General features: G+C 42.6%; 1 protein-coding gene, 1 long non-coding RNA gene and 1 pseudogene across 5 annotated transcripts in view; 1 reads left to right on the plus strand and 2 right to left on the minus strand.

The window, feature by feature from the left end:
- LOC135350503 (uncharacterized) overlaps positions 1-13,396 on the plus strand; it is a 74,539-nt gene that overhangs the window by 48,974 nt on the left and 12,169 nt on the right. For 3 of the 4 annotated variants that reach the window (XR_010399170.1, XR_010399167.1, XR_010399168.1), the window contains 4 exons: positions 107-277; positions 498-704; positions 7,337-7,373; positions 7,577-7,796. This is a non-coding gene — a long non-coding RNA (uncharacterized LOC135350503). Of the gene's footprint in view, positions 1-106; positions 278-497; positions 705-1,111; positions 1,196-7,336; positions 7,374-7,576; positions 7,797-13,396 lie in introns of all 4 variants that reach the window. The other variant, XR_010399169.1, reaches the window with a different exon arrangement.
- On the minus strand, positions 3,093-5,465 carry LOC135350482 (probable serine/threonine-protein kinase kinX). Its single transcript, XM_064549287.1, has one exon. It carries the CDS (start codon positions 5,379-5,381, stop codon positions 3,264-3,266), a length of 2,118 nt encoding a protein of 705 aa, XP_064405357.1. The 5' UTR covers positions 5,382-5,465; the 3' UTR covers positions 3,093-3,263.
- Positions 8,395-13,388, minus strand: LOC135349776 (probable serine/threonine-protein kinase kinX; annotated as a pseudogene).

A 13,396-nucleotide genomic window follows, 5' to 3' on the forward strand; every position in this document is an offset into this window, starting at 1 on the left:
AGGCATGTATATTTTCTGCCGCAGAATGATTCATTCAGACGCCCAAGTGCACTAAATTAATGGGTGCGCATGGATCAAGATATTGTTTATTTTCAATTATCTGCAGTTATCCGGAACCATATATAGATGTCTGGGTTCTACTGCTACAAGCTAAGAGGATACTCCTGCTCACGGGGACTCCACTACAGAACAACCTGCTGGAATGTCTCTACTCAGTTTTGTTATTCCTTTCAAACTGTTTTCTACTCAAATCAGAAAGACCTTCTCTAGAGCTAGGGTGAGTGGAGGTTGCCCTTGAGTCATTTTAAATGACAAAAATGTAGTCCAATTGACTGTATAATTTTAGAACGTTCTAGAATTAAAAGTATAAAAATCTCTTTATAAGATGCATATGGTGTGTTTTTTAGGTCACAAACTTTAGTTTTTCTGTACAGTTCACAGTTCTTACTACACTGCCCCCCCCCCCCCCCACACACACACACACACACATCCCACAGAGAGTGGAACGCTCAGGTGCCTACTACCAGGAGTAAGTGAGACAGACCAAGCAGATCATGACGCCCTTCACTCTAGATCTGGAGGCTCAACGGTCACAAGTGCTGAGCCAGCTCCTGGCCAAAGTGTCGAGCCAGCATTGCCTGCTGACAGAGACTAAGTGGAGATTGTACAGAGACGTGGTGGAGAGGTCAATCAGGGTCCACATGGTAAGTGTCTACAGGGGAATGTTGTGTGTCTGGAGATTGTGGCTATACAAGTACAGTGGAACCTCTGAATAAAGGACACTTTGGGAGCAGAGCTTTAATTTTGTCCTTTTTTCGGAGGTTGTCCTCTGGTGGGAGGTTCATTCAAATAGCCATCAGCATGTATGGTCTGTATACAGTAGACTTTCGTTAATCCGGCCATCCTTGGAAAAGTGCAGCTTGGCCGGAATAGCGAGGTGACCGCATTTCAGAAAATAGCCCCGGCTAAAAACCGACCTTACCTTGATTCTAATGACTAATTTTGCAGTTCCATCTCTAGGGGATAATCATCCTGCTCTCTAGCTATTTAAGTGTAATAAAAAAATTATGCTCAAACTATGAATTATGCAATAACATAATAAACGATCTAGGTGTGGTTACCTTTTTGTTCGTTATGAGAGGCAGTTTTGCACAGTTGGGAGCACGAAGCTTGTCCTCTGTCCGGAATCAAGAAGGTCTGCTCGTGCATGGGGGTTGCTTTTGTGTACTTATACATAGTAATTTCAATTCGTGTCATATATATATATATCTAGATCTAGTGTCCTTTAATTAGAGAGGTTGTCCTCTATTGGAAGCAGTGGCGGATCCAGGAATGTTGAGAGGGAGGTTCCAAAACAGTTAATTTTACTAAAGAAAAGGTCATCATCACTTTTCCTAAGCAGTGAGCATGTGCATTAGAGAGCGCTGCCCACATATCAATTGCATAGCATCAGCCTATAGTACTACAGATCACGATCGTTCAAGCTGAGTTGCTAGCTATAGTAAGTTGATCTCCAGTGTGTTCATGTGTGAAAGGGGGTACGTTCCATGGAACCCATGGAACCTGTCTGGATCCGCCACTGGCCCGGAGGGTATAGGTTCCACCGTATATATATACTTTGTGTTGTGGATCAGTTGTAAAAGAGGCAGGAAGTTCTCGAAGTATCATGTAGCACTCGGCTTCGCCTCGAGCTACATGAGCTTCTCGAACTTCGGCTTGGCCAATAATATCCATAGAGTACTCGCAACCGTGCATTAACTAGTACGTAGAGCTGATAAGAACATTTTTTTCTATGTAATCCCTGGCATATGACTTGTCACAACCATAATTGACCACGTAACTTCCAGGTCCGAAAACTCAACACAAATAGACTTTAACCGTTCTTGTGCAGAGCTACCTACTAGCTAAGTTATATCGAAAGATGTTGCTACGCACAAGTCTGAATAGTCTGCAATGGCCTCCATAACTCGAGGCCAAAGCATTACTTTTTAAATCCACAAATTGAAGTCAAAGGAAATATATTAATAGATCAAGCCTGTATATAGATGCTCTTACTTGCAGTTCATTTGATCGTGAGCAGCTTAACACACACACACACACACACATTATACCTTGCTTGTCTATGCACATATTAGTGTATACTGCTCGTTAAATGATGTACTGCTGGGATGATTTGATGAGTTTAGGTTAAGGGATGATTTGATGAGTTTAGGTTAAGGGATCGCCAAATAAGCCATGTTTAGGAACTGCATATACCCCTAATGTATGTACACAGGGTTTCATCTAGTTGGGGGGGGAAGCTTCCCCCCCAGAATGCTCAGCTTTCCCCCCCAAAGAGAGGGGAAATAGGAGGAGAGAGAGGGAGAGGGGGAGGGAGAGAGAGGGAGAGGGAGGGAGGGAGAGAGAGAGGGGGAGGGAGGGGGAGAGAGAAAGAGAGGGAGAGGGAGAGGGAGGGAGGGAGGGAGAGGGAGAGGGAGAGGGAGGGAGAGAGAGAGGGAGGGAGGGAGGGAGGGAGAGAGAGGGGGAGAGAGAGGAGAGGGAGGGAGGGAGAGAGAGAGGGAGAGGGAGGGAAGGGGAGGGAGGGAGGGAGAGAGAGAAGGAGAGGGAGGGAGGGGGAGAGAGAGAGGGGGAGGGAGAGGGAGGGGGAGGGAGGGAGGGGGAGAGGGAGAGGGAGGGGAGAGAGAGGGAGGGAGAGAGAGGGAGAGGGAGAGAGAGAGAGAGAGAGAGAGAGGGGGCGGAGGCGTACTATACCCAACATTATCTAGCACGGTTTAGCTTTGCTAGAGGATGATTGGTCATCACCTAGTCTTACCACAAATCTATCCATTGCTTTTGTATATAATTAGTATACATATGGTTTCTATAGTGTTCTATAGATACGGTCCACAATTTCAAACCAGCATACCAATTAAGTTACAGTAATATGGAGTTGCCTGTCAATGCACATTGCCAGAAGTACATCGCTAATAGGCACCAACAACAAACATATAGTGGGTGTGGTTAACTGAAGTGGGTGTGACCTCAACTTTTTCGCGCTTACGCGCAGTTTATTTTAAAACTTCCCCCCAAACTTGAAATCCTGGATGAAACCTGGTATATATAATAATTATTATTAACAACACTGGCATGGTGCAATCCAAAAAACAGTTATTTTTCATTGCTTCTGCATGCTGTCATGCTGATTCAAATACATAACGAATAAATCTATAATTATTATGCAAATTAATTTTAATGAACAAATTTGATACATGTACATGCATGTGCTATACACAAGTAGCTATTTCACATTTTCTCCTTGTATCGTCTCCTCCCACCACCATCAGTTTGTTCCCAGGGAGGGCAGCAGTGACGCATGCTGCTCGAGGTGTTGACATTTGATTTTTTATAATCCATGATGTCTCGTTGTACTGATATATGTTCTTAGTGTATTCTCCATTAGAGTAGTGCTCCCCACCCACTGCCAGCAGGTGGCCATTGATGGTAACAAGAGTGGACCAGCTAACTGGTAAAAGGGCAATCTTCTTCCATATAGCTGAGCTTGGTTGTGACTGAGTTATTTGTCTTACTGAGCATTTGTACACTGAATACTTCTCTTGAGCATGAATAGCTCGTGGGTGTATATACACGTAGTCTCCACAGATTGCTGTTGATGGGTGACGGGTTGGCACAGGTAATGAGCTAACAATAGACCATTGCATGTTAGCAGTGTTTAATATTTCGACTGTATTTAAAATTTTTGAATCACGAAATCCTCCAGCCACTACAAGCGTGTTGTTAGCGTACACAGCTCCAGGTGTCCATCGTCTAGTTGGCATGGGAGGGAAGTGTTCAACCCATTTGTTGTTAATGTAGCTGTAGAGTTTGTTAGTATAGTATTGTGTGTCTGACCGTCCCCCCACAGTTGTGAGCATGTCATCAACATTGACAATCGTGAAGCACTCGTTATGGTAAGTTGGTAACTCATGCCAATGATTGTTACTGAACTCATAAACAGTTGTGCTTCTATTATTAAGGTATGCCTTGTCTCCAATCACGGCAGATGATCCAGACCCAATATTAACAGGTGCTGACTCGATTGTAACAGGTTTCTTCAGTGTAGCTTGCTCATATTGCAATGCAACTTGGTGCATTCGAGTCGATAAATCATGAGATTCCTCTTTCTTGCTTGCCAACGTTTCTCTCAGTTGAGTCACTTCTCTGTCTCGTTGATCGATGGCTTTTTGGAGGGCAGCAGTGTTCTCCTCATTTGATTGCAACTCTTGGTTGAGTCTCCTCAGCTGTCTCTCCCTGGCTTCAGCCTCCTGTTGAAGGGTTGCTTTGTCATACTGGAGGGTTTGAATTTCATTAGCTTGTGTATGAAAATGTTCATTGTTTTGTGTTATTGTCTCTCGATTTGCTTGTAGTTGTTCATCTTTCTCTCTGAGCATCTGGAGCAGGTCTTGTTGGGAGCTTTCCTGGTACCGTGGGGTCCTCTTGAGAGCATCCAGTGTTTGGCAAAGCTGTTGGGAAGATGGTCGTTCAACATCTCTGTCTTTGAGGCAGTGCCGAGCAATTGGTAGTAGAGGATGGGTGGGCTCAATCAGGCTCATGTGAGCTTGTCTTCTCTCTAGTTCTGGAATCGGCAATCTAGCTTCAACTGTGCGCCCTGGATTTCGTGGATCGGGAAGTTGAACAGTATCAAATGGATCTGTTGGATTTGGAAACTGTCGAGTTGTGGTCTGAACTAGAAGCACACCAAATGAGAAGTTGTCTAGTTTCTCTGTGTACACTGGTGGTTGGTTTAGTGCCTCTGGAGACATGAAGGCTGGTTTTCCCGGGCATGTGGTCATTGTGGCTTGTCGGGTGATGTTTATGTCCCTGAATTTAGACATTCCAAAATCGGTGACTTTGGCTCGAGTGCCTGCGATCAGTAGAACATTGTTGCTGGAGAGGTCGCGATGGATGATTCCATTGGAGTGGAGAAAGGCAAGTGCTTGAACGATGTCATAGGAGAGGTTGACTTGAATGTGGTAGGGAATGTCTCCAGGTAATGACTCCAGGAAGTGTGTCAAACTCTCATCCATAAGTTCCATGAGAAGAACTGGTGCATTTGTGTCCGGATCGCGATAGGTCCCCAAGTACTGTACAATGTTGGGATGGTTGATACGTTTTAGAAATGCACACTCTGTTTCGAATCTTCTAAACGGGTGTCTATGTTCTTTGCCAAGATCAGGAACAGTCATCTGGAAGAGCACTGGATAGAGTAGCTTGGCAGCACAGAGTAGCTGGTCACACTTGGCTTTACACACTGCCCCGTAGGAGCCAGTACCAAGGGTATCATTTTTGAAGAGTTGAACATTTCTAAATATGTACTCTTGTTCACGGTCTTGTCTCTCGGCCATAGCTATTGACTTGTTAGCAAACTATAGGTGTACAGTTTAACATGGCTAGCTATAGAAGGGGTCATGTGCAGAGTAGATATTCATGACCCATATGACATCATTAGTAACTATAGTTACAGTACCACGGAATGCCTTACATTGCATGTGGTGGCCGTTCCTTAGTAACCATAAGCAAATACTGATCTAGCGTGTTGAGCTCTTAATTATCTATTGGTGCATGTTTAGCTGTGAGCTGGCTATATTGGCTATACAATGTAGGCTATAGCTAGTTATGCCTCGGTGCACATGCGCAAGCGAGGTATACCGTATAGCGGGTATATTTCGAGGGTATAAATGTTCGCGGTTTTCGCGGATTGAGCCTGTACTGCGAAAATTTATACCCACGAAAATTTATAATAGTATAGGCATGTTCAGTATTATGCATTTGAGGCTAACGGTGTGGAGGTACAGCTGCATGTTGATGTGCGCATGCGCCAAAAGGCTGGAACTCAGACCACGAAAATAAAATCCGTGAAATCCTTTGTAATGGTCCATCCGCGAAAATTTATACCCTCGAAATATACCCGCTATACGGTACGGTAGTGTTGTGTGTATGTGTGTGTAGACTGTTACAGCTGCTCAAGGATCAATGAAGTGCAAGCATAGATAGAAGAAGGAAACTTCTATCTATGGTGCAAGTAAGAGTTTCTATAGGCTTCTATAGTCATGTTTTCTTGGATTCGTATTTGTGGATTTGCAAAATTAAGCTTTGTTCTCGAGTTATGCCTACTTGGAATGCCATTGCAGCCTTTTCAGAAGAGTGCGTAGCAAAACGTGTTCACCGAGTGTTGCTACTCTACTTAGTAGTTAGCTCTCCACTAGAACGCTATAGCTATTGGTAGCTGCAAGAGTGAGAAGAGAGCTGCAAGGCTCTGCTGACTTGTCGACTTAAACTTTTGGCATCGATCTTCAATCAACGTCGATTATTACCCACTCTTTGAGTTTCCCTGGATTTTGCATGCAGTAAAATTAAAAATATTCATCATGATAATTATAATCAATGTGTGTATAAAAGCTAGCTATTAGTAGCTTTATGTTATGTAGCTTTGGCACCTCTACCGAGGCATCAGCACCCACGGTGCATTCATTATTAAAGTCACTGTCAAATTCTCAATTAAGTCTAAGCTTTTCATCGCTAGTATAGCGATTCATCAGAAAGAATAACATGAGGGAGTTTTTATACAATGTGATGTGTGGGGAAATATTTCAGACGAAAGACATCATGTCATCGAACATACCAGACATACAATTTCCAAACACGCTTTACCACTCATGTTATTCTTTCACCTGATGAATCGCTATACTAGACATAAGAGTTTGAAAGTGACTTTAACTAGCCTATATAGCCTATAGCCTAGCCAGCTCACAGCTACAACACCAATATAATGATGTTGAGTTCTTATCTTTGTGTGGAGGGATATCGATTCTATAGACAGGCTAGACAAATTAGCTAGAGACAGGCTCCTATATAGCTATATAGGTAACAACAACTAGAGTAACCACCGATTTCGAACACATGATATTTTCAAACGCTTGTTCTCGAAGACAGCGGCTCAGATCACTAAGCTGATAGTACCTTTGTATAGACAAGGTAGGCTATGTTTGAACTAAATTAGTTGAGTGTTTGGCCTCCGCCGAGGAAGCTTTTGTTGGCCGTAAGAATAGAGCCTTACGTAGTCTATATACCTAGTTACTATCAGCAAAAAATAACGAAAATAATGGTGCATGCGAATTGTTCGTTTTAGCATGGATTTATGTTTTCTCCTTTCTTGCATGTCATTTCTTTGGTGTAACGGTTACTTCGAAGCAGTCTACAAATTTTAAGTGACATATAATTATTATCACATATCACATACAAACACGCACTTTGAAATGTGAATTACGCATTAACCGTGCATTTATCTTATGGCTTACAGATTGTGTGTACACAGCAAGATCATCTCATACCATACCGTGAGTGATTCGATTGGAGGTTGCCCTTGAGTTATTTTGAATTACCATCTAACTTGAACTTGGATAGTCCAAATGTATGATTTTATAATCTTCTGAAAGCGTAAATAGATAGATGCATATCTTTAGAACTTCCTTGTACAATTCACAGTTCTTACTACACTGTCCCCCCCCCCCCCCCCCATACACACACACCCATTCCACAGAGAGTGGACGAGTCGAGTGCCTACTACCAGTATAGCAAGTGAGACAAGCCATGCAGATCATGACACCCTTCACACTGCGGAGGCTCAAGTCACATTTAAATGCTGAGTCAGCTCCCGGCCAAGGTGTCCAGTACGGAGCATTGTCATCTGGCGGAGACTCAGTGGACGTTGTACAGAGGCGTGGTGGAGAGGTCACTCAGGGTCAATCAGGACGGACATGGTGAGTGCCTACAGGGGAATGTTGTGTGTTGGGAGATTGTGGTTAGTTAATAGTGTAGCAGATGTTGCCTGTTATATGCAACTCTTAACATACAGTAGACTCTCGCTATTCCGGCTCTCTGAAGTACGGTCACCTCGATATACCGGCAATTTGGTTTGGCACGGAATGCTAGCTAGATGTTTACTGCACAAAACTTGCCCTGAAATGCTGCTACTCGCTATTCCATATACTGGCCAGTGCTGGCTGCCCCAAACAAGGTTTTCAATGTAATTTTAGTTTATTACGGCCGGATATGACGTTTTGGGTGTGGTTTTGCAAATAAAATTAGTAAATAGAAAGCAGAATGATTCATTATATCCTTCATTATCCTCGAGGCAGAACCGCAAAATTAGATTCGAGGTAAGGTCGTTTTTTTTATAGCCGCGGCTATTTTATGACATACAGCCACCTCGCTATTCTGGCCAAGCTGCACTGTCCCAAGGGTGAACGGATTAACGAGAGTCTACTGTAGTTATTTACTGGGTGTACTGCTCGTTCAGTTGACCTACCGTATATAGCTGGTTGATAGGAACTGCGTACCCCCACATACACAGCAACAAATTTAATGCTCATCATATTTACTTCTATGCTGTCATAATTATTATGACTAGGGTGACACAAGGTGTCATGGGGCGAGCGTGTTAGCAGTACAGGTGTTTTGATGCATGTTGTTAGACCCTGTTTGAACTCATTGGGAACAAAAGTACTGTATATAGGTGCTGATATAAGCATAAACGTTTGTGAAAAGCTGTTTTAAGAACAGGGCTTTGTTGTTTACGTTTGGCTAGCCTGACTTCTTTCTCTTCAGCTGTTTCTTGGGCTCTTGCTTGTCTCTCTCGATCCCTCCTTATTCGAAGTCTTTCTTGTTTGTGTTCGTTGTCAGGATTCATTTTATGCAACTTTTTCTTCAGTTATGCAAAATACACGAGGAATACACGAAATTGGTAAGGACCGCGTGTGTAAAAACCGGCTATCAGGCCGGACGTACCATACATACAGAGAAATTTTCTACCGTCGTCACTACGTTAGGGCTCGCTACGCTCTCGCCCCAATAACTTTCATTAAATCTTTTACATATAATACAAAATAAAAAAGAACAAATTAGGGGCACTATACAAAAGTAAGTATTTCACATTTTCTCCATTTATCATCTCCTCCGACAACCATCAGTTTGTTCCCAGGGAGAGCAGCAGTGTGGCATATATATCGAGGTTTAGAAATTTGACTAATGATAGTCCATGATGTCACGTTGTACTGATATATGTCCTTAGTCTTATTTCCATTGGAAAACCATCCTCCATTGGAGTCCTCCCCACCCACTGCCAGCAGGTGGCCACTGACGGTAACAAGAGTGGAATAGCGAACTGGCAAAGGGGTAATCTTCTCCCATATAGCTGAGCTGGGCTGGGACTGACTTAGTTGTCTTAATGAGCATTTGTACACTGAATACTTCTCTTGAGCATCTCTAGTGTGAGGGTGTATGTACACATAGTCTTCACAGATCGTTGATGATGATTGAGTGGTTGGCACAGGTAGTGAGCTAACAATAGACCATTGCATGTTAGCAGTGTGTAATATCTCGATTGTATTTAATTTTTTTGAATCACAATATCCCCTGGCCACTACAAGTGTGTTTTTTTTTTTTTTTTTTTTTTTTTATAATAATTCTGCAAAATGCATGGATACACTAGTAGCATATTACGCTAACCTAATGTGCGCCCTGTATATATTACTTACAATAGCGAGTACAAATTAAAAATAAAGACTAATATTATACTAATGCAAGTGACAGAGTACATTTCTCTTAAATGACAAAATCGATGTACTTTCCTGCAGCTCCAGTGGTAATTCATTCCACACAGATATTGCCTTTGGGAAAAAAGAGTTCGCATATGCATTTGTTCTGCAAATTGGTCTTTCAAACTGTATATTTTTTGTGCTTCTTAGATTGAGAGGGCATACTCTTCTTTCCAGTGGTGGATCAGGGAATTTAAAGTTACCATTTATTACCTGGTAAAGGTATGATAGCTTCAGGTACAATCTTCTTGTAGAAAGGGACGGTAGGTCCACAGTATCTAATAGGGAGTCGTAGTCCATATTCCAAAGTTTTGTGCAGATTTTAAGGGCAAACTTTTGTACTTTTTCTATTTTGTGAGAATTTGTTTTTTGGTGTGGATCCCAAACAGGGGCAGCATATTCCAGTTTTGATCTCACAAGGGAGATGTAGAGTTGTCTTAAACATTCTAGTGACGAGTGGCCATAGAACTGTCGGTAAATTATACCAACCTGCTTGCAGGCATTTCTGCACATTTCTTCTATGTGTTTTGACCATGAGAGGTCGTGAGAGATCCACACGCCAAGGTACTTGTAGTGGTCAACTTTAAGTAGGGGACGTCCACTGATATTGAGACACATGTTGGGAAGTGGTGGGCTGAATTTTCTTGATATAGTCATGTATTTACACTTGCTTTGGTTAAACAAGAGTACATTTCTTTCAGACCATGCTTGGAGTTGATCAATATCTCCTTGCAATTTTATATAATCTTCAGGAGATTGAATAGGATGGTAAAGAAGAAGATCATCAGCATAGAGCAAGAGACTTCCTTCATTTTGATGTAGATCGATGTCATTTATATAGATTAGGAAAAGAAGAGGTCCCAGCACCGAACCCTGGGGAACTCCTGACACAACCTCCGAGATATTTGATGACTTTCCATTTATTATGACATATTGTGATCTATTCCTGAGGTAGCTTGCTACCCAAGATACCAGGTGGGGATCTAGGTTCAGATTGGTTAGCTTACTCATCAATATCGAGTGAGGAACCTTGTCAAATGCTTTTTTGAAATCAAAAAAGACTGCACATACACTCTGACCATCTTCAAGCAGTTTGTGCCAATTGTGCACTGCCGTAAGCAGCGCACCTGTGGTGGATTTTCCTTTAGTGAAACCCCATTGTTTATTCGAGAGGAAAGATATATCTTTTAGCTGTTCTAAGATTTTACTATACATATGTTTTTCCAGGAGCTTTACAAGGATGGAGAGTAGCGATATAGGGCGATAGTTTAAGGGATCAGACTTGTCGTTTGATTTGGGTATTGGAGTGACATGAGCCAATTTCCAGTCGTATGGCAGTTCACAGTTTTTTATCGATATATTGAAAAGCATTGTTATACTTGGGGTGATCGTTTCAGCAGTAGCCTTTAGCATTTTGGCGGAGATTCCATCAGGACCATTTGCTTTTGTGGTGTCTAGATTTGATAACAGGTTGAATACTTCATCTTCTGTGCAGCGTAAGTTCTCAGGTAAGTCTCTTGTTGGTTGTTTAAAGGAATTTGGGTCAAGAGGAGGAAGTGAATGGTTGAAATTTGCATAAAACTGTTTGTTAAGGACCTGGGCCTTTTCTTCATCCTGTTCGATTTTGCAGCCATTTACTACAAGACATGGGATAGAGCTATCTGATTTTCTCAGGTATTTCAGAGCTGTCCAAAATTTTTTTGACTGAGGCTTGAGGGTGCTAAAGAAATCTTGTTTACTCCGTCTGAGAGTGGTCACAACCTTATTTCTGATCTGTTTGTAGGTTGCAAAATCAGAGGGTTCGTTGTATTTTCTGGCAAGTCTGTAGTAATAGTTTCTCTTTTTGATATCTCTTATTATATTTTTCGTTAGCCAAGGAAGATTCTTTCGGGTTGCGATTTCTGCTGTGGGAATACAATGTTATTAGCGTACACAGCTCCAGGTCTCCTTCGTCCAGTTGGCATGGGAGGGAAGTGTTCGATCCATTTGTTGTTGATGTAGCTGTAGAGTTTGTTACTATAGACTTGTGTGTCTGACCCCCCCCCACAGTTGTGAGCATGTCATCAACACTGACAACAGTGAAGTGCCTATTAGGGCAAGGTGGTAACTTGTACCACTGATTGTTGCTGAACTCATAAACAGTTTTACTTCCGTATGGACTAAAGTATGCCTTGTCTCCAATCACGGCCGATGATGATCCATAATCCATACTAACAGGTGGCTCAGGTAGTGACTCTATTGTAACAGGTTTCATTGGTGTAGCTTGCTCATTTTGCAGTGCGACTTGGTGCATTCGAGTCGATAGATCGCGAATTTCCTCGTTCTTGCTTGCCAACGTTTGTCTCAGTTGAGTCACTTCTCTGTTTCGTTGATCGATAGCATGTTGGAGGGCAGCAGTATTCTCCTCATTTGATTGCAACTCTTGGTTGAGCCTCCTTAGCTGCCTTTCTCTGGCTTCAGCCTCATGTTGAAGGGCTTGGTTTTCTTGTGTTGCTTGGCCTAGTGTTGTAGTAAGTTGACCATTTTCAATGATTTTTGCATGTAACTGTTCATTGTTCTGCATTACAGTTTCTCGATTTGCTTGTATTTGTGTGTCTTTTTCCATTATAAGCTGTCGATTTTCTTGCAGCTGTTGTTCTCTCATTTGTATTTGTTCATCTTTTTCTATGATAAGGTGTTGATTTGCTTGTAACTGTTCATCTTTCTCTCTAAGTATCTGGTGCAGGTTTTTTTTGGAGCTCTCCTGGTATCGTGGTGTCCTCTTGAGAGCATCCAGTGTTTGGCAAAGCTGTTGGGAAGATGGTCGTTCAACATCTCTGTCTTTGAGGCAGTGGCGAGCAATCGGCAGTAGAGGGTGGGTGAGCTCAATCAGGCTTATGTGGGCTTCCCGTCTTTCCAGTTCTGGAATCGGTAAATTAGCTTCAACTGTGCGACCTGGACTTCGTGGATCGGGAATTTGAACAGTGTAAAATGGATCTGTTGGATTTGGAAACTGTCGAGTTGTGGTCTGAACTAGAAGCACACCCAATGAGAAGTTGTCTAGTTTATCTGTGTATATCGGTGGTTGCTTTAGTGCCTCTGGAGACATGAAGGCTGGTGTTCCCGGGCATGTGGTCATTGTGGCTAGTCGGGTGATGTTTATGTCCCTGAATTTGGACATTCCGAAATCGGTGACTTTAGCTCGACTGCCTGCAATGAGTAGAACATTGTTGCTGGAGAGGTCGCGATGAATGATCCCATTGGAGTGGAGAAAGGCAAGTGCTTGAGCTATGTCATAGGAAAGGTTGACTTGGATGTGGTAGGGAATGTCTCCAGGTGATGACTCCAGGAAGTGTGTCAGACTCTCGTCCATGAGCTCCATGAGAAGAACTGGTGCATTTGTGTCAGGATCGTGATAGGTCCCCATATACTGTACAATGTTGGGATGATTGATATGTTTTAGAAATGCACACTCTGTTTCGAATCTTTTAAACGGGTGTCTATGTTCTTTGCCAGGATTGGGAGCAATCATTTGGAAGAGCACTGGATAGAGAAGCTTGGCAGCACAGAGTAGCTGGTCACACTTGGCTTTACATACTGCCCCGTAGGAGCCAGTACCAAGGGTATCATTCTTGAAGAGTTGAACATTTCGGAATATGTATTCTTGCTCAGGGTGGTCTTGTCTCTCAGCCATAGCTAGTGACTTGTTAGCAAACTACAGGTGTACAGTTTATAAGCTCAGTTAGAAAAGTGTAATAATTTTTGTTTTTGGGGCGTTTGTTTAT

Source organism: Halichondria panicea, chromosome 16 (assembly GCF_963675165.1).
Source record: "Halichondria panicea chromosome 16, odHalPani1.1, whole genome shotgun sequence".
Classification (NCBI taxonomy): Eukaryota; Metazoa; Porifera; class Demospongiae; order Suberitida; family Halichondriidae; genus Halichondria; species Halichondria panicea.

What these genes read in the sequence shown, in the direction of transcription:
- LOC135350482 (XM_064549287.1), bottom strand. Translation starts at nt 5,381, where the DNA reads ATGGCCGAGAGACAAGACCGTGAACAAGAGTACATATTTAGAAATGTT.